Here is a 25031-nt window from a genome sequence, read left to right as displayed (position 1 = left end):
ATCAAATTTGAAAGAATTTTCTTTTTATTAGACATTTCCCAACCCGTTTTTTAGTTTTCTCTTGCAAGTCTTAAGCATCCAGTTTAGGGTTTTCGATCATTTTGATTATATTGGTACCCTTCCATGTTTCCCAGCGATTCAAATCCGGGAATGGTAGTAAAATATCCAGTTTTGGTGCCATGTGGCACTTTAAAATGACGTTATCAAGGCAAATTTACAAAAAGAACGTAGATATGGTCAACGGCTTTGAAATGAGCCGTTAACCCTCTCTGTACGATGTTGCTGCAGCCTGCTGCTTGTGCTAGTCAGCTGAAAATTAATGAAACTTACTGAGGGGTAAAATACAAGAGGAGAAATTGTAATCCTTTAGTTAAAACGTTTCAACCATGGATGTTATATTGATACTCTTTCTATAATTTTCAGCCTACCATGTGGCACTAGTTATACCAGTATATGATCAATTTAAGATGAAGCTTTAAAATGAGCCACATATCCCCTACGGTGTTGCGGTAGCCTGCTAGCTTTGGCAGAAAAAAAGGAGACACGTCAGTGCTACCCATACAAAAAAGAGATTTATAGTCAGGGTATGCAATTATTTTATTTGGAGTTTTCGACTGCTGTGATTCCATCGTACCATCATTTTCACAGGTTTAAATCTCTTTTTATAAAACCCAATAAGTTTATTTTTGCAATAAATTTTTACTATTAAGATTAACCAAAACAATAGTTAGCATTTCTAAATCAGTTTAGAATGGTAATTTTTCTCACCAGATATTTTTTTTTTTATTTACAAAACCGATATTTTTTTATTTACAAAAGAGATATATTTTTTTATTTACAAAACCTGTCTTCCGTTCTGAGGATTAAAGATGGCAGATTGCCAAGGATTGTCCTTTTCGGCCAACCGTCTACGACCAAAGGAAAATCAGGTTGTCCCCATCGGGTGGGAGGAGGTCCTAAAGAAGGATTTAAAGGAAATTGGAACTTCTTACGAGGTTGTAAAGAAGGAGGCTTTACATAAGTTTGGATGAAGGGGGACCGTCCGTAACTGTGTTGGCCTCAGACGGCTTGGTGCTGCAGTGAGTCGATAGTAGTAGTAGTAGTTCTTTTTCTGCGGCTCATTTTGATTTTGGAATATGCATAATCAGAATGACGAAGAGTTTCCAAAGAGCCGCACTTTGACGACGCAAGTGCCACAAGCAGTGGCGGTCGGCAGCCATAACCTGCCAACCACTGTTCAAGATAATCCCAAAGAGACAGAGGAGGAAAGGTAGGGGAAAATAACTCGGTCCGGTGCTTCAAAAGGATTGAGGATGCGGTCTTTTAAGACTGTTTGTATAAATCCCGACTGTTTTATAAATTAAGTTATTGCTATTGGAAATAAACGATTTATAATATAAAAACAAGCCCAGTAAATAAGAAGCAACAGAAATCACGCAAAACAGAACAATAACATCAGGAAAAATTCACATGGGAAAATTTTCCTTCAAATTTCAACATATAGGCTATTGTACGCATACCTTCTGGCGACTCCGTTGGCAACATCCCAGTTCAGCATTGAGTCCGCTTTCATCTCTGCTTCTTCTGTACCATCAAGGACAAGGCCAAAACCACCATTCATCACTTCACCCCTGACAAAAACAAAATAGAGTACTCAAGACTTATGTCTATACATAGGAAAACAAAAATAGCGTTTAGAAAAAAAAAACAAAAACCATACGTTTCAATTTATTTAACTGATAGTGCACTAGTTCGCGCTTGAACCAATTTACCAAAAGTTTCAAAAGGTGAAAATCCCTATGGTTATTGGAAAGGAACTAATAAAGGTGTATTTGCCAATATTCCAGCTCTTGGGTTTATTTTGATGGAGGAGGGATAAGATGGGGTGTTTAACTCACTAATCGTTATTTGTATCTGACATTCTTCTTTATATTTATTTTTTATTATAGTTGGGGCTTTAATTGTTGTTTTTTAAATCTTCCAGTCCTGGTAGTACCGAACCTTTTGGACTGGCATGTCAGTCTGCCACAACGTCTATCGTTTGTAAAGTTCTTCTTTTGTATTATAGTTTTTTGAATAGAATTATATTGTCGAGGCTTAACCACAAGTTGTATAGGCATCTGTAGTTCGTGTACATGCCCTTGGTACCTCTGGAGTCACAGGCGGATCTAAGGTAAGGCAATGAGGATAATTGTTCTTGTAGCAGCTCCTGGAACTTCATGCCTTATCCGACTTTTGTGAGGGGGCAAGAACAATGGGACGGGACGCTAAATCAACGTCATAAAAATATCAGCAAAAAAGAATTGTATGTCTTAATAGACCATAGTGGGAAGTAAGGTTAGAGCAAAGATAGTTAAGGTAAGGGTAAAATTTAACCTGTACTAAGGATATCGACAAGAAGGGATTTATGGATCTCGACTAAAATTGGTGAAGAATTAAGAATTATTAATTCAATCTAATGAAAGAAAGGGCTTCCTCGAGCCTTGTGATAAAGATATATAACAGAAAAAGCTGTTAATTGTCTACCAAACTTGGTGGACGGTGATAATAATTGTCTTTGTATTAGTTTTTGGGGTCCCACGCCTAATCCTACTTCTGAGGGAGAGGGACTAAATTATCGTCACCAAATTGTCTATCAGAAATGATTCTCGGGTCTTAATAGACATTAGTGGGAAGTGAATCAATCAACAAATTGATTAGATACAATCCAACCTCTGCGACGAGGAAGGGAAGTGGAATCCCTAAATTCTCGTTTTGAAAACACTGAACAGACAAGCTAAGACTAATGTTTTGCATACTTTTACCTTTAGGGGTTCCAAATCGGTCTGACCATTGGGGAGATGGAATAAGGGAGGAGTCCCTACATTCTTGTCACCAAGACGTCTACCAAAACAGTTCACCTGATGTAGGTCATACTTCTTGGACGTAAGATTAAGTATCATAAAAGTATCCAGAAATAACCCAGCCTCTATGAGGGGAAGGAGATGCCAAAAATCTTGTCATCAAGACATTTACGTAACAGAAAGAACTGTCAGTTCTAAACCAAACTTGGTGGACAGTAAGAGTAATTATCCTTGTAATACTTTTTGGGATTCTGTTCCTTATCCGACAGAGGATCCACCAAAAAGGTGGTCTAGTCTCAACTGAACTTTGTGGCAAGTAAGAGTAATTATCCTAGTTGTTTGTTTGTTTTTTTTTTTGTTCAGATACAATGCAACTTTTTACGAGGGGAAGGAAGTAGTGCTCCTAAATTCTTGATAATGAATCAGGAAAAGCTATCAGATATAAATTAAACTTGGTGAAAATCAAGAGTTAATGTCTTGGTTATATCTTTGAGGTTCAAAACCCAATCTAACCCGTGTCAGAGGGGGGAAAGGAAGGGGTCGCAAAATTATCTGTCAAAAAGAAATCTACGAGAATACGTCAGTAGATCTCAATAAGTCGTAATCAAGAGTAAGAACAAGCATCCTAGTGGGGCCACTTTGGATTACCACAAACAATTTGTCCTCTGTAGTGGATTAGGACCTCTCTACTCATCTCATCAGGAGATTTGTCAGAAAAAGTAAAGTAAAATTTATGGTGAGGTTTTTTCATAAAAAATATAAACAGCTCATCAGAGGCAACGCTATAGCGCTGCCTACAGTAAAGGCCGCACGGCTCCAATGTTTTATTATTTATTTGTTTATTATTATTTTTTTCCCAAGGGCACTTCATATGGAAAGGGTCGTCATATAAACTTCAGTGGGGGCTCGTTCGATTGGTAATCGAGAGTTCTAGTGCTGTTATTAAGAGTCAAAAGTGATCGGAAGGCATCTAGCCCCCTCCCCACGCCCTTTTTTCCCAACAACCGATAAAGATTTAAGGACAACAATTTTGTTAAAAATTGTTCAATGATAATATAACAAGATCTTCGGTGTCGACACAACCCCCAAGGGCCCGGGGGCAGGCGTTGTAAGTTACGCCCTGGGGGCATATCTGGTTCTTATGGAAGGAATGCTCGTATAAACTTCAGAGAGGGCTCATTTATTTGGAAATTCAAAGTTCTAGTTCAATTTTAAGAGTCAAAAGGTATCGGAGGGTAGCCATCCCCCACGCACTTTTTTCCCAAAATGCATCTGATAAAAATTCTGAAATGGCCATTTACAGTTGAAAATAGTTCAAAGATCATATAACAAAAACTCTGGTATCGACACAAACCCCCAGGGACCAGGGATAGGCGTTGTAAGTTATGCCCTGGGGGCATAAATGGTTCTTATGGAAGAAATACTCGTATAAACTTCAAAGAGGGCTCATTTTATTGGAAATTGAAAGTTCTAGTTCACTTTTTAAGAGTCAAAAGAGATCGGAGGGCACCTAGCCCCCCTTTCAATACCATTTTTTCCTCAAACCCATCCGATAAGAACTTTGAGATAGCCATTTTTTAAAATAGTTCAAAGACCATATAACGAAAGCTCCGGGATCGACACAGCCCCCCAGGGCCAGAGGGCAGACGTTGTAAGTAGTGCCCTGGGGATATATATGGTTCGTATGGCAGGGATGCTCGTAAAAACTTCAGAAAGGGCTCATTTGATTGGGAATTGAAAGTTCTAGTTCTGTTTTTGAGAGTCAAAAGAGGCTGGTGGACAACTAGCTCCCCCACGCCCCTTTTTCCCAAAATACATCCAATAAAAATTTTGGATAGGCATTTTGTTAAAAATTGTTCAAAAGTCAGATGTCAAACACTCAGGTGTCAGTACGACCCCCCCCCCCCAGGGTCCGGCGGCAGGCGTTGTAACTTATGCCCTGGGGCATATATGGCTCTTATGAAAGGGATGCTCATATAAACTTCAGAGAGGGCTTATTTGATTGGAAATTGAAAGTTCGAGTTCAATTTTTAAGAGTCAAAAGAGATCCGAGGGCAACTGCCCTCCCCCTCCACGCCTTCTTTTTCCAAACCCGTCTGTTGAAAATTTTAAAATAGACATTTTGTTGAAAATAGTTCAAAGGTCAGATAAGGAAACCTCTGATTTCAATACAAACCCCATGGGCCCGGGGGAAGGCGTTCAAGTTATGCCCTGAAGGCATGTATGGTTGTTATGAAAGAAATGCCCGTATAAACATCATAGAGGGCTCATGTGATTTGAAACTCAAAGTTCTGGTTCACTTTTTAAGAGTCAAGAGATTGAAGGGCAACCCCCCCCCCACTCTTTTTTCCCCAAACCCACCCACTAAATTTTGAGACAACTCTTTTTTTTAAGTTGTTCAAAAATTAAATAATAAAAGCTCCGGTGTTGACATAACCCCTCCCCAGGGCGCGGGGGGTAGGCTTTATAAGTGTTGCCCAGGAGGCGTATATGGTTCTTATGAAAGGAATGCTCGTAAAAAATTCAGAGAGGGCTCATTTGGTTGGAGATTGAAAGTTCTTGTTCTAAACTTCAAAGGGGACTCATTATATTGAAAATCGAGAGTTCTAGTGCCTTTTTTAAGATTCAAAAGTGATCAGAGGGTAACTAGCCCCCCCCCATGCCCTTTTTTCCCAAATGTATCCGATAAAAATTTTAAGATAGCCATTTAGTTAAAGATAGTTCAATGATCACAGAACAAAAACTCCGATGTCGACACAACCCCCAAGGGCCTGGGGGCAGGCGTTGTAAATTATGTCCTGGAGGCATTTATGGTTCTTATGGAAGGAATGCTCGTAAAAAATTTAGAGAGGGCTCATTTGACTGGAAATTGAAAGTTATAGTTTACTTTTTAAGAGTCAAAAGATATCGGAGGGTAACCAGCTCCCCAAGCCCTTTTATTCCCAAATGGTTTCGATAAAAATTTTGAGGTAGCCATTTTTTTAAAAATAGTTCAAAGATCATATAACAAAAACTTTGGTGTCGACACCCCCCCCCCCCCCGGGGCCGGGAGCAGGCGTTGTAATTTATGCTCTGGGGGCATATATGGTTCTTATTGGAGGGAAGCTCGTATAAACTTCAAGAAGGGCTCATTTGATTTGATATTGAAAGTTCTAGTTCACTTTTTAAGAGTCAAAAGAGATCGGAGGGGACCTAGCCCACCCCCCTCCACGACCCTTTTCCCCCAAATGTATCCAATAAAAGTTTTGAGAGAGCCAATTTATTAAAAATTGTTCAAAAGTCAGACAAAAAACTCAGGTGTCGACATAACCCCCCAGGGCCCGGGGGCAGGCGTTGTAAGTTAAGCCCTGGGACATATATGGTTCTATTGAAAGGATTGCTCGTATAACTTCAGAGACGGGTCATTTGATTGGAAATTGAAAGTTCGAGTTCACTTTTTAATAGTCAAAGAAGATCGGAGGGCAACTAGCCCCCTCCCCCTCATGCATTCTTTTTCCAAACCCATCTGATGAAAATTTTGAGATATACATTTTGTTAAAAATAGTTCAAAGGTCGGATAAGAAAATCTCCGGTGTCAATATAACCCCCTAGGGCCCGGAGAAAGACGTTCTACGTTATGCCCTGAAGGCATGTATGGTTCTTATGAAAGGTATACTCGTATAAACTTCATAGAGGGCTCATTTGACTGGAAATTGGAAGTTCTAGTTCACTTTTGAAGAGTCAAGATATTGAAGGGTAGTTAGCACCCCCTACCCTTTTCCCCCAAACCCATCCCCTACAAACTTTGAGATAGCCGTTTTTAAATTGTTTAAAAATTAGATAACAAATACTCCGGTGTCAACACAACCCCCCAGGACACTGGGGGCAGGCGTTTTAAGTGTTGTCCTGGGGGCTTATATGGTATTTATGAAAGGGATGTTCGTATAAACTTCAGATAGGGCTCATTTGATTAGAAATCGAAAGTTCTAGTTCACTTTTAAAGTGTCAAAAGATATCTGAGGGTAAAGCCCCCCCCCCCATTTTAAATGTCACATAAAATTTCACATGGGAGGCTGCGCCCCCAGCCCCCCATGATAAAAACTTTGAAATAGTCATTTCCTTAAAAATAGTTCAAAGGTCACATAAAAAAATCCTGTGTCGACACAACCCCCCATGGCCCGGGGGCAGGCATTGTATGTAATGTTCTGGGGGCATATACGGTTCTTATGGAAGGGATGCACGTATAAACTTCGGAGAGGGCTCATTTGATTGGAAATTGAAAGTTCTCGTTCACTTTTTAAGAGTCAAAAGAGATTTGAGGGCAACTAGTCCCCTCCCCTCCACGACCTATTTTCCTCAAGCACATCCGATAAGAACTCAGAGAGAGCCATATTTTCAAAATGGTTCATAGATCATAAAACAAAAAGCTCCGGGGTAGAAACAATCCTTCAGGGCCCGGGGTAGGCGTCGTAAGTTGTGCCCGACGGGTATATATAGCTGTTATGGAAGGGATGCTCATATAAACTTCAAAGAGGGCTCATTTGATTGGAATTGAAAGTTCTAGTTCAATTTTTAAGAGTCAAAAGAGATCAAAGGGCAACTATCCCCCCATGCCTCTTTTTCCTCAAATGCATCCGATAAAAACTTTGATATAGCCATTTTGTTAAAATAGTTCAAAGGTCAGATAACAAAACCCTGGTGTCGACACGACCCCCCAGAGCCCGGGGCAGGCGCTGCAAGTTATGCCCTGGTGGCATAAATGGTTTTTATGGAAGGGTTACTCGTATAAACTTCATAGAGCACTCATTTGAATGAAAACTGAAAGTTCTAGTTCAATTTTTAAGAGTCAAAGAGATTGGAGGGTGACTAGCCCTACCCCCACGCCGATCCGCCCAAGCCCATCGTTTTTTCCCGCAAACTCATCCGATATAAATTTTGATATACTACTTTTTTAAAAATAGTCTAAAGGTCAGATAACAAAAACTCCGGTGTTGACAAAAACCCTCAGGGCCCGGGGGCAGGTGGTGTAACCTATGTACTGGGATCATATATGGTTCTTATAAAATGAGTGCTTGCATAAACTTCAGAGAGGGATAATTTGATTTAAAATTAAAAATTCCACTTCGCCTTTTCAGAGAAAAAAAATATCGGACGGCAATTAGCCACTCCCCCTCCACGCCATTCTCTTCCCCAAACCCATCCGATACAAATTTTTAGGCAGCCATTTTGTTAAAAATAGTTTCAAACATCAGATATTAAAACTTCGGGGTCGACAAAACCCCCCAGAGCCCGGGAATTGGTGTTATAAGTTATGCCCTTTGTGCATACATGGCTCTTATAGAAGGGATGCTCGTATAACTTCAGAGAGAGCTCATTTGATCGAAAATCGAAAGTTCTAGTTCACTTTTAAAGGGTCCGAAGAGATTGAAGGGCAATAATTTTGAAACAAGGTATTTTTAAAAACTTGATACTTTTTGCAATCAAAAACTAACAAAAATTAATTAAAAAAAAAATCCGAAAAAAAAGTTTTTCAAAGAAAACTAAAGGATATTTAAAACTCAAAATCAGCAGATACCTATTAGAATTCAAACTCAAAACGACCAGAAATTAATATTAAAGAATAAATGAAACCTAAAACGAACAGAAATTAAATAAACAATCATAGCAATAAAACATACCACAAGTAATAATATGAGCGAATAAATAAATATTAAAGCGAGTAATGCTTGAATTGAATATGCAAATCAAGCTTAAAATGAAAGAAAATATTTTGCTATTAAAGTATAAATGAAACCCAAAACAAACAGAAATTAAATAGAGAATCAATGCAAACAAATATACAATAGATACTAATGTAAATGAATAAATAAATCTTAAAACGAGTGAAACTTAAATTGAATATGCAAATCAAACTTCAAACGAACAAAAATCACTACAAGCAAGAATTTGGGTATCGCCTCCTTCGCTCGGAGTAAAAGTCTAAAACCTAATGAGTCGTGGTGCTTTACTGAAAATTAGGCGTGTATTGAACAGTCTTGGAAAGCTTAAACATAATTAAACTAAATATTTTACATACGATGATATTAATTGTTTAAAGATCCATCAGCTCAAGATTTTATTTCACTGTAATTTTATTTTCATTTTCAATGCTGTAAGAACTATAAAAGAAAATATTTGTAATATAATTAATTTTCAGTGATGCGGCAATGACGCAGCTGGCCTTAGGCTTTTACAGTTAAGGAAGGGGACAATTGGGGGCCTTGAACAGTTTTAGAGATAACTAATAAATTAAACTGAATATTTGATGTATAATGATATTAATTGCTGAAAGCTCATCAGTTTAAAATTTTACTGTAATTTTAATGTTTATTTTCAATATTAAGTACAAAAGAAAATATTTGTAATACATTTCATTTTCAGTAAAGCGCCATGACGCAGTAGATTTTAGACTTTTACAATGGGAGGAGGCGATACCCAAACTCTTGTTTGTAGTGATTTTTGTTCATTTCAAGCTTGATCTGCATATTCAATTTAAGTTTCACTCATTTTAAGATTTATTTATTCATTTGCGTTATCTGCTGATTTTAAGTTTGAAATGGCCTTTACTTTTCTTTGAAAAACTTCTCTTTTCGGAAATTTTTTTTTTAAATTAATTACTGATAAAATATTGATATAATTGACAACTTACGCAATTACATTCTACAATTACACAATTTTAAATTCTACAATCAAACCTTCTCGCCTTCTCGACTAAGCTGCCAGGGAAAAAATATATAGAGGCCACATCCTTTTTTACTAAAGCATCCACAAATGGGGCTTTCTTGTAATCAAAAAGTGTTCTAGAATGAATAGCATAGGTCACCCTATTTCAGTGATAATTTTTTATAGTGAGTGAGAGAGTTTCCTCGTTGCGCCTTTCTAAGATCCGAACTTGAATCGACCTCTGTATGGAGAGGGGTCCCAAAATTCTAGTAATCAGGCAATCTATCAGAGAAGGTTGCTTGATTTAGGCAAAAGTTGATGGTAGGTCGCAAGTCGTGTCCTTTCTAGGTTTCTGGGGGGTCAAGGACCAATCTGACTACCGTGGGAGAGAAGTGAATCTAGTTAAAGACTATCAAGATATCTGCTAAACAGTGATCTTGGACCTAAACCAAACTTTGTCAGAAATAACAGTTGATGTCATAGCAATTCCTTTGCGGATTGTTGTGTTGATTTGGACTAGGTAAGGGGAGCAAAGAGAGACCCTACATTCTTTTCATCAGCATAGCTTCCAGAAGAGGGTATCAGATCCCTTCCCAATTTGACAGAGAATAAGACTTAGGCTTAAAATTGTGCCCTTAGATGTTCGAAATGCGATCCAAACGCTATTTTGAGGTAGGATAGGATTGTCAAAGCATCTTGTTATCAGCCTAATTGCTAGGCCTCCAGGCGGAATTCAGTCAAACCCTATCAAGAGTTACAGTAATGATTCTGGGTGTCACTGCTCGTTGCAACATTCGTGTGGGAAGGGACACATTTTGCTACTCGTGTCCACAAATGTCGTAGGAATTAATAGCCTTTAAGGAATTAATTAATATGTTTAATTTCAGTCTTTTTTTTTTTTTTTTTTTTTTTAGGGCAATTGATTTCAATATAATCAAATATTGAAAAATTATATTGAAAAGAAACTGAGTTTTTATAATGAGGAATTATAGGGCTATCGAAATTATAAATACGCTCTATATAACTTTGTTATATATGCGATGTCCTAGACCCTAATTATCATTTATGCCAAGCATATACTTATTATTATTTTTGCCCCCAAAGAACAGATAACAAAAATCTGGATCCATTTCAATTACTAACAGTGAAGAACGGAACACAATGTATTCGCCTTTTATAAGCACTTAGGCATTATATAGCATTTTAGGGGCTGAATTTGTTGCTATTAGCTATTTTAGGCTGAAGGTAATAAATTATTTAATAAACAAGGGCATTAAAAATAAAAAAAAGATTTCTTTAACTGGTTGATTAGAAAAAGTACCATAATTATATTTTAAAATTAGGAAAAACAGTATTTAAATTTCAAGAAAAAACAACTCCATGTGCGGTTTTCAGAGCCAGCGAATGCCAAATAAAAAAACCCAGAAAATATATGTGAAAAATTAGCTTAAATAATGACACGAAACGACTAAAGGTTAAAGTTATCTCTGGGAATCAACAGATTCTTAAGGTTTAAATTTTTGTGCACGAAAAGTGTTGTTAGATCGAACGATCGAACGTGGCAACACTGATAGAAATTTGGCATTGCCCAAAAAGTTTCATAGTTTTCAAACAACCAAAACAAAGCTCGTACAAAACCGAGGTTTTCATGTTTGTGGAAACATGATATGGGTCCAGAGAAAAAAAAGAATGTTTATTTTGATGTTATTGGCACTTGAATGATAATTGAGTTCTGGGGTGCACCCAGTCAGGACAATTTTGGTACTTTTATACAACACCAATACATACGTTATTACACTAAGCGATAACACCCACCAGAAACTTATTACTTCTTCCCCAATAAGAGCATTTCAGAATTATATTTGATGAAGAGATATTTCAAAAAAAAAAAATAATCAGTTGTTCACTTTTCTATTTCAGATATTAAGAGGATGTGAAAGAAAACTTAATTTAAAAAAGTGAGAAAGGTATTTGTATTCCTTCTTCAAGTTACTGTTCCTGGCACTCAACTCCAAAAAGACCCTTCACAGCAACCCTGGCTGCTTCCCTTTTCGCAATCTTCAAATTAGGACCAAATCCTTCAAACTTGCGGCCATCTATTTCAGTACCAACTTTGAATCGCGTTTCCCCAGGAGCTTGATTATCAGTCACCAGATTGAGCTTGACGTCTGGTCGCATGTTGCTAAGAAGAAGCATAGCTGGATGATATTGAGCTGCATTCTCGGGCAGTTTTTTAGCAGGCACCTGCTTATGAGGCGGTTTAATATCTGAACCTTCAGTAGGAGTTGGTTGCGTAGCAAAATCTTGAAACGGATAGCCTCCAGCTACCGGAACGAAAAACTGGGCCGGATTAATCATCTGCGGAGTTGACTGAACTCCAGTGAGAGAGTCCAAGTACTTTTTCATAACAAATCCGAAAATGGGACAAGGGATTTCGCTCTCCTCCGGTGGGCTAGAACCATCCTCTTCGCCACTTTTTTTGGGAGCCTTCAGCTTCTCCATGTTGGTTTTGATAATAGCTTCAAGATGACGCTCACAAGCGTCTTGTTTTGCCAATGCGTTGCTTGTGCCATACCCTTTATAAAAAACATCACCATAAGTAGCTTCAGCACACCAGGGCTTCCCTTGAATATATGACACATACACTTTGAATGTGGCAGGCTTTCCTATAGCAGCCATAACAATATCGTTAAGAGCCATAGTTGCATTCCCGGGGGAGCCCTCGTGCATCATCTCTGCATTCCTTATTTTCTTCCTCTTAGCTGTTGACACCTTTTCTTCTTCTTTGCTCTTTCTTTTGAATATTTTAAATTTAGTTTTATCCAAATTTGGAAATGGTATATCCATAGTAGCACACTCTGTCTCTCTAACAATTGAAGGCTCATTTACATACCCACCATAGGTCTGAGGAAGAGTAGGAGAAGTATCCATAGTTTCAAATCTTGATGATATCTGGGCAATGAATGATCGTCTTGGTGCAAGTAATGATCTTTGTATTGGAGGATATCTAGGACGTGATTGGTAATTGTAAGACATTAATATCTCTTTACAAGGGCCAGTCCAAAGTTAAGCAACGGTGGATGTTTAGGATTCCGTTTCCCTTCCAGATGCTACAATACAAATGGCGCAGAGAGAAAAGACTTTAGTTCAGTCTTTAGGTGGTTCGAATACAACCTGACACCACCCAGAGCATTTTCTCTAGAAGCAAGTCTTATGTGAGCTTTTAGGGTCCAGCTAATACGTAAAACAGACCACATAATTTTTTACCCGTGAGGCATGGTCGCAAGCGTTGCTACTTAAATACGATCATAGTTAGCGCTAAACTCCATGAGGCATTGGCATCGAAAGCATAGTTTACCTTGCTAAACAAATGAATTATTTAGGCCTCAATAATTACAAGAAACTTCACAAATAGATTATGATTGTATCTACATGTCTATGATCTTAAAGTAAAAAAAAGTACTGTGTTGCGTCTACTTTGGCTTGAACAAAAACGTTAGTTGTCCAAATAGGGAATTTAGTTGATAAGGTTTGTCATCTAAATGGGACAAGTCTCTTATCTCTGACAAACTGATAGATGCTTTGGCTTATTACAACTACTAAATATTTTTAAGTCATCGACTCACTGGATATACTCTATTATTTACTAGACAAATGCAACGCATGGTTACAGACAAAATTCTAATGGGGTTATAAAATTAATCCCAACTACAGCCAACGCAACAGCGCGGTGTTAGTAAAGGATAGTGAAGGGTATATGTAAAGTATGGAGGGATAGAGAGGGTAGGAAGACTGATTTTCTGTGGAGGAAATTAGTGGATGGTTTTTTCCAGGAGTGATTGCAAAATCTTAGGAAATAACTCATTTGATCATAAATTTTGAGCTGTTGTGCTCTTTCTTAAATAATGAAAGAAAAGATGTGGCACCATCTGAATCAAGGAAAACAAGGAGAAATCTGAGATGGCCAACCGGCTTACAATATTAATTCAAAACCCTTCGGCAAAATCTCTGTTTCCTGAGAAAATTCTACCTGGCAATGGCACATTTTATCCCAAAACACCCAAAACATATATCTATCTATTTATACAAATAATATTAAATGTATGTCCAAGTGTGTGTGTCTGTGTCCTGTATGTATTACTACACCCTTCATCCGACCACCAAGAAACTTTAAAAAGCTGTTGATTACATTCTTGCAAAGGTTTAAGGTATAAAATTTCCCCCCCCCCAACACTCTTAATACTTATTGCAATGACTGGAATTAGAGAAACCTGAACATAGATACTTGAGATTTGTTTCCATCCAAATTATTTATATTTTCTGGGTATTAATTATCCAACAACGCTAGACTGGTAAGTTAATTTACGTTTTCTTAGTTTCACGTGAGTAGGTTAACAATCCTAATCTAATTTTTGAAATATTTTACGTTTCAAAACACGATCGTTATTTTACACGTAGTGAACATTTTCGGGAGGAGGGGATTTCCGCGGGAGGAATAATTTGCCGCAGGGCAAAGAAATTTTCAAAGAAGGGGGAAAGTCCAAACGGAGGAATTTTCCGGGGCGAGGGTTTCCTTGAATTTCCTTTCTTTTGAAATTGCAGCAACGCGTAACGGGTAAGATAGTTCTATATAGAATTAAATATAAAAAAACAAGTTTTTTTTACTGAAAGTAAGGAGCGGCATTAAAACTTAAAACGAACAGAAATTATTCCGTATATGAAAGGGGCTGTCCCCTCCTCAACGCCTCCCTCTTTAAGCTAAAGTTCTTTTATTGTTTTAAAAAATAAAGTTGTGAGACAGAGTCAGACTTTAGCGTAAAGAGCGAAGCGTTGAGGAGGGGACAGCCCCTTTCATATATGGAATAATTTCTGTTCGTTTTAAGGTTTAATGTCGCTCCTTACTTTCAGTTAAACAAAACTTGTTTTTCTATTTAATTTCTGAACGTTTTTGAATTAATGCCGCTTTGATTTTGGCCCACCGTACATGAATAATTAAAACGAAATTCGTATATTAATTGTCCTTTTTTTTGGCTAAATAGCTTTCTCGAAATTTTGTTCTGACGTAACTTACGAATTTACTTACGTAGCGAGTTTCTGTATTCGTATGTTTTTATTACGTGTATTAGGGAGTTCGCCCCCTATTCAATACCTCGGTCTTTACGCTAAAGTTCAAATTTTGTTCGAATCACAAACCCCTGAACCACACCGGCCAGTTAAACAGAATATAAAACTCTTTTTAAAGTACTAAAAAAATTTAGATCAAAGTTTGATTTATTGACCAGGGAGAGAAACCCCACACATACGTAATTATTTTTGTTCGTTTTAAGTTTTAACGTTGCTCCTTACTTTCAGTTGAAAAAAAAACTTGTTTTTTATTTAATTTCTGATCGTTCGTTAAATAATGCTGGGAAATCTGGAGAAATGTCCCTTCCCCCAAGGAAACATCCTCCATGGAAAGATTCTCCCCCGCAACCCCTACTCTGACCCCCCGAAAAAAATTCCTCCTGAAAACGCCTGTATACTTCCTAATAACCAAAACTAGCCTATATGTAAACAATGGGCAAAGTTTATAACTTACAGCCCTTCCCCTGGGAAGTGTGGGGGATTAAGTCATCCTCCAAGATATATTAATTAAATTTTCGACAATGCTGAACAAAACGACCATCTCAAAATTTTGAGTGGCTTACTTCGGGAAAAAAAATGAGTGTGGGAGGGGGCCAAGTTGCCCTCCAATTTTTTTGGTCAATTAAAAGGGCACTAGAACTTCTAATTTCCGTTCGAATAAGCTCTCTCACGATATTCTAGGACTACTGGATCGATACGATCACCCCTGGGAAAATAAAAAAAACAACAACAAAAAAAAAAATAAACACGCATCCGTGATCTTTCTTCTGGCAAAAAAATGCAAAATTCCACATTTTTGCAGATAGGAGCTCGAAACTTCTACAATAGGGTTCTCTGATATGCTGAATCTGATGGTGTGTTTTTTAAAGTTTCGTTAAAGTTTCATAACTTTTAGGGGTTGTTCCCCCCTTTTTTCGAAAATAAGGCAAATTTTCTCAGGCGCGTAACTTTTGATGGGTAAGACTAAACTTGATGAAACTTATATATTTGAAATAAACATAAGAATCTAATTCTTTTGATCTATCTATTGGTATCAAAATTTGCCAATATTTTGAAAAAGGGGAGAAACATCCCAAAAACATCAAGTGTTCTTAATGAAAATCACACCATCAGATTCAGCATACCAGAGAACCGTACTGCAGAGTTTTCAAGCTCCTATGTAGAAAAATGTGGAATTTTGCATTTTTTGCCAGAAGAAAGATCGCGGATACCTGTTTATTTGTTGTTTTTTTTTTTTTCACAGTGGTAATCGTATCGAACTATCTATCTTGGAAGCTCGGGAGAGGGCTCATTTGATCGGACATCAAAAGTTCTAGTGCCCTTTTTAAGTGACCAAAAATATTGAAGGGCAGCTATCCCCCCTCCTACGCTCATTTTCCTCCAAAGTCACCTGATCAAAATTTTCAGATAGCCATATGTTTCAACATAGTCGAAAGGCTTAGTAGGTATTTTTCAAGGATGACATAACCCTCCACAGTCCCCGGGGGAAGGGCTGCAATTTATGAAGTTTGCCCATTGTATTGTATAGTATTGGTTATTGGGAAGTATAAGTAGAAGGGCCTTATTGAGCCCCACGAGGCACCCCTGCTGCCACCTATAACTTTTTTGCACCCCATATATGGGCATAGCCTCCCTAGGGAGAATGATTGCGTAATCGGTCAATGACCTCTTTTTCCTAGGTCGATTTATTTGATGTTTCTATGTGTAATAACTCCGGAACGAAGGTTGCACATGCGCATTGAATTCTAACGGGAAACAATGTTATTGATCTAGGACTCGAGGGGGAAGTGAATTTCCGAGAACTTGATTGCGTAATCGATCGCGAATGTCATGGTGTCCAGAAACAGCATTTGTTGTTATTGCTCTAGGCAATATTATGAGTTTCCCGGAAACAGTTAGATCACGTGTTTCCTTCTCAGCCAATCAGCGAGTCGGTTACACCCCCCCTTCTCAGCCAATCAGAGGGCTTGTTACATAGTAGCGGCGGAGGGAATATAAAGAAAGGATTTTTGCTAGAGTTTTTATTAGTCTGTGAATAGAATTCAAGGAGTGAGAAGAAGAACAGTTTGACGTCACTCATTTGGATATATTTTTGTGTGTTGATGATGACGAGTGGAATGTTTACCCTATTAGAAGTTGATAGTGGAGTTGATGATAATAATACAAGAGCACCAAACATTGCGGTGGAAATCACGAAAGGAACACGGTTGTGTCTGGAATAGACTTAATTATATGCAGGATATGTGATGTCCTTCAGAAAATTTAAAATGGAGGATCATTTATGTTTCAATCCAAAAGTTGATATAGTACATATAACTTCAATACATGTTGCTTTAAGCTAATTACCAAAACATATCGAAGGAAATAAACTGTATCGTTACTTGTACATGCTCTGTATAATTGATGTTGTTGTTGTAATTAGTCAATAAAGTTGTTTCAAAATTAAAAATGTTCTGTTTCATTTCTGACTAGGGCTAACGAATCAGGGTTAGTCTAGAATCAACAGTCAGAGTGACAGGATTGAAAAATGAATAAATTTGAGAAAGAGAGACATACATCAAATCTAGTGTTCATAGAAGAACATTTTGATTTTGGATGAGGATTTTCTCGAGTTATCTTTTAAATGCAGGATATTCTCATGTCAGGGAACAATTGACCATGTAATGAGGAGTGATTCTCCTCCATTAGACTATTGTATGAAACATTTAAAATGTGACTCAAATGCTTATAGTCAATTTATTGATGTATTAATTGGAACAACGCAGAATCATATTGCGGATATGCTTTTGAAAACACTGCCAATGGATTCAATGTAGATGGCTCCCCCCATCATTTAAAAAAGCTAACGTCACATAGCTACTCCTCTCTCCCACATGTCCCTCTCATGGAATTTATCGAAAGAAGAGGATCAGTTACGTTTTAGCTGTGAGTGACTTGACATCGGAAACCGAAAAAGGTTCTATATATGTCCATAGTGCATGTACACTCTTGGCAGTTCGAATCAATGTGAGAATTGTACAATTATTGATGACTATAGTGAAAAGTGTAAATTATGTAATCCTTGTAAATTACATAGAGGCTATGCAGTACAAATTAAAGGATGTAATTCATGTCTTGAGGAGGTGTGACTCTCATCCTAGAGGACACCTGTGCTCCAATTGTCACTATGATAAATGTGATCAGTGGGAGAATACTTACCCCGCTATGATTGGAAAGAATCCTAAACGTGATTTTAGTTTATTTCTACGAGATTGGTATCGTCGTGGATTTAAATTATTTTGGGAGGAGGAATCAGGACTAAGATTCAGCTGCTGGGGTAAAAAGACAATTTGGTTTCTACGTCATCGTTGTGAAGACACCACCTACTATGACTATAAGCCAAGTAAATTTTTATTTGACTGTTACCGAATATGATTCCCCATTTGAAAAAACTGTATGTGATATTGCATCAAATAGACAGATTGAAACTCGTGAATTTCATAATATAAATGCAAATAGTATTATTGACTATACAAAGAGATATGACAAGAGTGGAGTTACATTGTACTGTAGACAATGTGACCCTGACTTTGCAGTCAATCAAGATCACTATACAGTGAATCCAAATGATTTACCAGCATTAGTGGTTCACGACAGTTGCCTATACACCGAAGATGAAGAAATCTAAAGTGAAGATTTAGAGACATTGTTGTATATATAAGCATTTTATTAATAAACAAATTCACAAACATTTTTTAAGCACTTTACTCTTAGGGCACTGAAATCAATACTATATAGGTATGAAAGGATATTTTCCACTAGAAAGTTATTCAGACGTGGATTGTCATCATAGATGTAGAGAAACTGATTTTAAGTATAGCCGCGACATCGGAACACAAAATATAGTACCACATGGAAGCCGCGGCTTCTAGTCGTTAGATCCTATACCCTCTTCCAATTTTGAATAATAGTTTTACCACTTCTCTCAATATAGTTGATGATGTGAGGTATATACAATGTATATGTTATACAATAAGGATCAAAAAATTCAATCGTCTTCATTGTTTGAAAGATGCACAGCCAATGACCCGTCAGCACAGTCGACGGACTGCTATTAACAATAATCAAGGTATTGTTGACACTTTGAATTTTTCCAAGATAGTCCGAGGGCAGACAATAGGATTTGCACTGGGACATATAGGGGTCCATATTAAATACATTGATTATTTGACTGGTGTTCTTGGCGCCAAGTCTAGTAGAACACTGCCTTCAGGAGTGATTTCCCAATAGCTTTCATATTTATTTAGTGAGATTAGTGTTATACTCTCAGCCAATGGGTCGGCAAATGTACACTCTAAACGGACACTCCCCGTACGTACTATACTCATATCTTGTGTATCTAACAAATCCAATACAATGATACTATGTGTTTTAGCAAACCTATCTTCGGTTATAACATTTTCAAATAGTTGAGAGTCATGGTCTAGGGTTTGTATGGTCAACTCGTACAATGTTCTATAGGATTTATCAAAAGATAGATTGTAGAGTGGGATGCAATTTACTTTGTACACAAGAGATGAAAGTCCAAACTTCTCTAATTTATGTGGGAATTCAGTCCATGATCCTATTGCACTGGTGCTTTTTACAAATGCCAAAGCTAGTTTTGACAGTATTTCACCATTGATAATGGATGAATCGGTGAAGGTGCTTGACCCTATGGCAATATGACGTTGATTAGTGAGTGTATGAGGGACAATAAGTTTACGGTTGTTACCATCGGATATCAGTTTTGCCATTGAGAATTCAAGTTAACTTAGGAAATTCTGTTTACTCACGGATAGTTTTTATGTGGTGAGGGAGAGGATTATTTAGAGATGGGCAGCCCGTTTCTTTATCAAATTGAATTTGGAGGGTGCAAGCGTCATTTTTATATCCACTTTAACCTGGTTCGTCAGAAATTTTTGTATATTAAATATTTCATGATATATTTTTCCGACTAGAAGTTATTAACTAGTTGTAGCATTTTCAAGTGCATATGTACTATCATTATTAGTAATATATTCATATACATTTGAGGCGACTCTTAATTCCTTGTATGACTTGGGTGTCATCAGCATGAATTGCATATAGCTTGTATAATTTGAGAGATTGGTGCTTGTGCTCAACAGCGTGCCATTGATGTAGACACTGATTTGACGAAATAAATTATTTAATATACAATTTTCATAGGATATCCCATCGGCGCGAATTGTCATTGTATTATCGGATTTCCAAACTTTCATTTGCAAATATATAAATGTTGAAGACCAGTCCATGAAGTAGTCTTCATTAGAATAAATTTTAAAGTGTATATTATCGGAGAGGGATTGCTGTGGATAAAATTCTTAATAGTATCCATGCTTGACACTCATATCAACATTTTCAGCATTGAATAGATTCAATGAGGTAGTAATTGAAGGTTGAGAATCCTTATGTGTTAGGTAGGACATTTTAGGAGAAGAAATCTTGTTTCGATCTGACAATTTTCTTTCTGGGACTTCTGTTTACAGCGCGTGTCCGCTTTTTCCTTCTTTTCTTTGACAAGAGGGATGATGTCTTTCGTTTCCGACCTGAGTGGAGACTGATGAGTGATGCATTGTTTCTTGACCTTTTTAAGCCTTTACCATTTTGTTTTAATCTCTCACCAAGGGTTCGAGCACTGTACCCAAGATTTTCTGAAGCACTTTTTTTAAAATCATTGCCAGAGCCCCAATCGTATAGTGTAGAGGATGCAAAATCTGTCGCAGTCAGTACAAGATATTTTCTGGCCAGTGGTAGTGAAGAGTGAAACAGCTTAGCAAACCAGCTTCCAATACCATAGCCAGATATTGACGAGCGCCCTTTGTAATAGGCCATTCCATTGCCCTGTTGCCTTGGGCCAAGAGTATTAACATAGCAGTCAATATCGGGACATGTGAATACCACTTTTCTATTAGACATCTTGCTGTTGAACGATGGGTTGAAAATGGCATGTAATCACAGCCAAACCTTTTGAAATTGCTAGGGGATCACCCAATTCGGCTCTTAGTGTTAACTGACAGAGTTACAAATAGGAAGTGTTTACGGGAATATACTGAAGATGCTTTATATTTTAGTTGTGACTATGTTCTTGATTGGTTTTTGGTTCGAGAACTCGAAGGAGGGGGAAATTTAAATTATCAAACCGAGATGTTTCCACAAATGAAGCATATAGAAAAATACTAGTGTTCTTGAAGAAGGCAGGTAGATATTAAGAAAAAATGAAATTCGTGTTTCCGGCACTTTTAACATTGATTATAATTAGCTTAAAGCCAAGAACATCCTTTAGATTATCATTGAGAATAACCATTTCACTGGCAATAGGTGAACTAATGTAGATCTTGCCCTCCTCTTTTGAATAGTTGAAATGAAAAGCCCCCTTTTTACGAGCGGAAATTCTTTTATTAATAGAATGAAATAAATCGTTCACATAGGTTAGTTTCTCATAGGTTAATTCAATATATGGATAATCCATCCAATTGATTTTTTTAATTTGTTCTTGATCACCTTTCGATAGAGGTGGCCAGTCATAGGGTCTAATTTTTATTTCATTTTTAATATCCTTTCTCAGGATGTTGTAAGTATTTTTGAGAGTACACTTGGCAAGAGCCACTTCATACTTTCCGTCGTCGAATTTGATGGTGGGGAAGAGTTTCGTCCAAAAATCACTTGTTCTATTCAAGTCATTGTAGAGAGGATCAGAAACATTGGACTTGAAAGTTACATAGAAATCATTGGGCAATGTCAATGTCTTCAGCACTGACCCAAGAATCAAAATCTGAGTTGTATCCTAGCCATAGAACAAGCAACTGTCTCTTGCCATGGCGTGTACGACTCTTTAATATCTTTTGAATTTGATAAATTTCACTAGTGTTTCTAACTTTTTGAAGTTCATATTTATAAAAACCACCCATAATCTAATCATATTTGGAGTCTCGCAGTAGATATGTCGTGGGCTCGGTGTCTAGGACTTTGGACACTTTTAAAAGTTCAGTGCTCCATAAATAAGTCACTTTTTCAAAAATATTGCTGGTTCTATTCATTCAAACAGTATCACCAACATTGACTTTCTTCTTCTTTTTCTTCTCATTGATAGTGGAGTATTGCTTTAGAAAAACATCAAATGTATTTTCATTGTAGTGAACATGCGTTGGTGTAGAGTTTGACAGAGATCGATGGGATCGTTGATTATAAATCAACATGATTTTATCTAAATAATGAATAAAAGCATGTGTATATTTCAATGTTCAATATCTTGAAATTAATAGTCGACTCGTTATTATTAATCGTTAAACCAATGCAGCCTTTATCGGGCTGTGACTAAGATAAAGTATTGTATTATATTTCAAAATAACCCTTCGCAGATGGGGATTAACAAATTCACTGCCACGATCCGATTGAATTTTTCTATATGAATCCTGTTCAAGAATACTTTCAATGGCCCTAGCAACTTCAACACCTCTCTTTGATCGCAGTGGACTGCCATAGGCATAGCGACTAAAGACACTGATTGCCACTAGAATATATTTGTAGGGCGCATTGTGACGCCGTTGAACTGCGTCTAAAGTTAAAAGATCCGTTTGCATTATATGCAGAGGGAAAAAGGCTTCAGTTTGTCGATATTGTTTACTGCGAAGCATTTGATTCCGATGCAGTGTGTAACTCGATTCATTCTCTAGATATTCTTTTGAATTTTTCAATGTGGCGCCGGAGACTTTGGAAAGCGTTTTGGGAGAACTTAAACTCACCGCATCACCAATATTTTCATATACACCTTTCAAAACTTCATCCATTTTGAGCGTAAACACGTAGTGTAATGTCCACTCCCCTTTTGCACACTGGAGGGCGAATCAATTCGTCTTCGCTTTTGACTAGCAGCCACAGGTGTTTTAAAATCAATGAAACTGCTAGTATCTTCAAATATTGAATCTTCTTCTTCTTTTTTAAATGGTGTTGGAGGAGGACTATATTCTCTTAGTTTCTTTAGAATTTGCTTATTGCCAATAAGACTTTTGGGAAAGTTTGATACACACAGAAAGGTGTATAGATTATTGTCAAAGGATAAGAGTCCTTTACGATTCGTCACCATATCACAAATTAAATCAACTAGATTAAAACTTTTTCCTTGAATTATAACTTGTTTACCTGTGCTATCTACTTGAACTTGATCGCCAGCTTCCAGCACGAGATATGTGAAGACTCTTTTACTCTGTTCTCGATAGGTGAGTGACAATATATTTCCAATTTTCAAGACAATCGAATTCATGTCCTTCTCCATTGATGATGCTGCATAATCTTGATGAGATGTTTCCTGTCTAGAAGGATCGGCGACGGTGGGTCTCTCAAGATAAGGTTTATGTTTGTCCACACTTCGCAATGCATCTTTAAGTAAAAGTAGTTTTTTGTCGTCAGCGCCATTCTCATCGTTAATGAGTTTGCTTAGATTTTCTTCAAAATGTTCGACGGACAAAAGGACAAGCTTAAATGGTGTCAATTTCTTGGGTTTTCCCCTTCTCACTAGAGAAAACTGTTTACAATTCATGCAATTATTGGCAGTAAAAGCTTGAAAAAGCTACCGCCTGCTTAAAGGAGCTGTGTTCTTTTAATTTTTTGTCACTTTTTTTTTAAATCCCGTGCGCGGAAACTGGAACGATGTTCGGTTGTCTTTTGTCTAGCAAGATATTACAGTTGAACATTGCCATCAATTAAATTTAAACAAAGTTCATATATTAAATTAGTGAAATCATTGCCGATACCATGTTTGAGTATGGCCTTCCTAAGCAATGGTTTTGAAGTGCTTAAAACGGAAAACAGATGCCGTTGTTCGTGTAGTTTCTTCAGTGTCATAATGGCGACTGATAGTGTTTTCTACTGTTCAACGTAAGATATACTGTAATTTCAGTGTTGAAAATGTCGGTGACTACATGTAGATCCTCGGGCGTGCTCTGATTAAGATCCAGCAAAATGTAACCGTAGGGCTTGCTAGTCGCCTGAGAGTACGCCGACAACAGAAATTTTGGAGCGCCGGGGCATATCTGTTTATTGAGAGTTATGAGCGAGCTAGAATCACGAACAACTCGATAGATAATATAGACGGTGCAATTCAAAGCAAGGGTTCGCATACATTTGCTCTGATGAAACAGATTGTGTAGAACCAGATTAACGGAAATGTGTTCATGATGGGAGCGAACGGTGAACAGTTGTAGCATTTCCTGTGAGAACTGTTCAATGGATTCAGCCAAATCATCAATAATCAACCAAGAGTTCGATTCAATGCTTTTGAAAACATCAAATCCCCGTATGAATTGTATTGTTATGTTTGTGTTAATCGCCTTTATTAGATCATAGGACTCTTGTAAAATAATCTAGCACTAGTAGATTTTTGTCGGTTTCTCCAAAAATCTTTTATAGTAATTACTAATTATTTTACTTAAAAGTTCTGTTTTCCCCGACATTAACGGACCACACAGAAATAATCTAAAGGGCGTTTTAAATTGAAACATGATGCTGTTGGGGGCAACAGTCGGACTAAAACTAACTGTAAATCATATGTGCTCAATGAAGAAGTAGTAATTTCCCCATAGATCTATCTATTCAAGAACAAAAAAAAACAATATTTCATGGCAAAATTTATTACAGGAATATGATAAAACTTGTTCAACATGGCACTTGGTAAACATCAAAAATTTTTTTTATTATCACGAGCTCGGCACTGATAACAATAACGCTTGTTCAACGTGACATTTGGTCAACATGAAAACTCTATTTGTTCAACATGAACTCGGCAATGATAACACTTTATAATAAACACTTATTGTCTTTAAACACTTTTCTGTACAACACTTTATGTACAATAAAAAATACTTTTTGTCCATCATCAACACTTTTCTGTACAACATCTTTGTACAAGACTTTTCTTTACAAAACTTGTTGTACAACAAAAAATACACACTCAGGGAACTAGTAGCACAGTTGAACATGCGTACGGTGAATTTAAAGGTGGTGGCCCCCCACCCCGGGGACTACGAGGCCGAAGGCCAGCCGGCCGCGGGCGGGACCCCCCCCCCCCCAGGGCGGCCGCGGGAAGGGTCCCCCCCCCCGGGAGCCGCGGGGCGAAAAACAAAAGTTGTCGTCACTGCAGGTTAGTGGATGGGTTAGTTGTGGTGGTGGTTAGTGCTTGGGTTAGATTAGTTGGTTAGGTTAGTTAATTTATGTACAGGTTGGAGCATTTAATTTATGAAAAGTTGAGTGGTTAGTTGGTTAGGTTAATTTATCCAGACCAAGTTGATTGCGATAGTCAATGCATTCAACTCGATCCGAAATACGGTAGTGGCCATGGGGTAGGAC

At 37.5% G+C, this 25031-nt stretch overlaps 2 protein-coding genes across 2 annotated transcripts in view; both read right to left on the bottom strand.

Moving 5' to 3' along the window:
• Window positions 1-25031, bottom strand: part of LOC148939440 (urocanate hydratase-like) — a 136594-nt gene that overhangs the window by 8623 nt on the left and 102940 nt on the right. The window contains exon 14 of the mRNA XM_089107248.1: window positions 1521-1631. Within this exon, the coding sequence (XP_088963374.1) occupies window positions 1521-1631 (111 nt within the window). The remainder of the gene's footprint in view (window positions 1-1520; window positions 1632-25031) is intronic.
• LOC148939442 (double-stranded RNA-specific editase 1-like) lies at window positions 11456-12596 on the bottom strand. Its single transcript, XM_089106723.1, has one exon. It carries the CDS (start codon window positions 12558-12560, stop codon window positions 11514-11516), a length of 1047 nt encoding a protein of 348 aa, XP_088962849.1. The 5' UTR covers window positions 12561-12596; the 3' UTR covers window positions 11456-11513.

Source organism: Artemia sp. Qi Xiang Cuo, chromosome 21 (assembly GCF_049724085.1).
Source record: "Artemia sp. Qi Xiang Cuo chromosome 21, ASM4972408v1, whole genome shotgun sequence".
Lineage (NCBI taxonomy): Eukaryota > Metazoa > Arthropoda > Branchiopoda > Anostraca > Artemiidae > Artemia > Artemia sp. Qi Xiang Cuo.
This window is presented reverse-complemented; position numbering and strand designations above follow the sequence as displayed.

What these genes read in the sequence shown, in the direction of transcription:
- LOC148939442 (XM_089106723.1), bottom strand. Translation starts at nt 12,560, where the DNA reads ATGTCTTACAATTACCAATCACGTCCTAGATATCCTCCAATACAAAGA.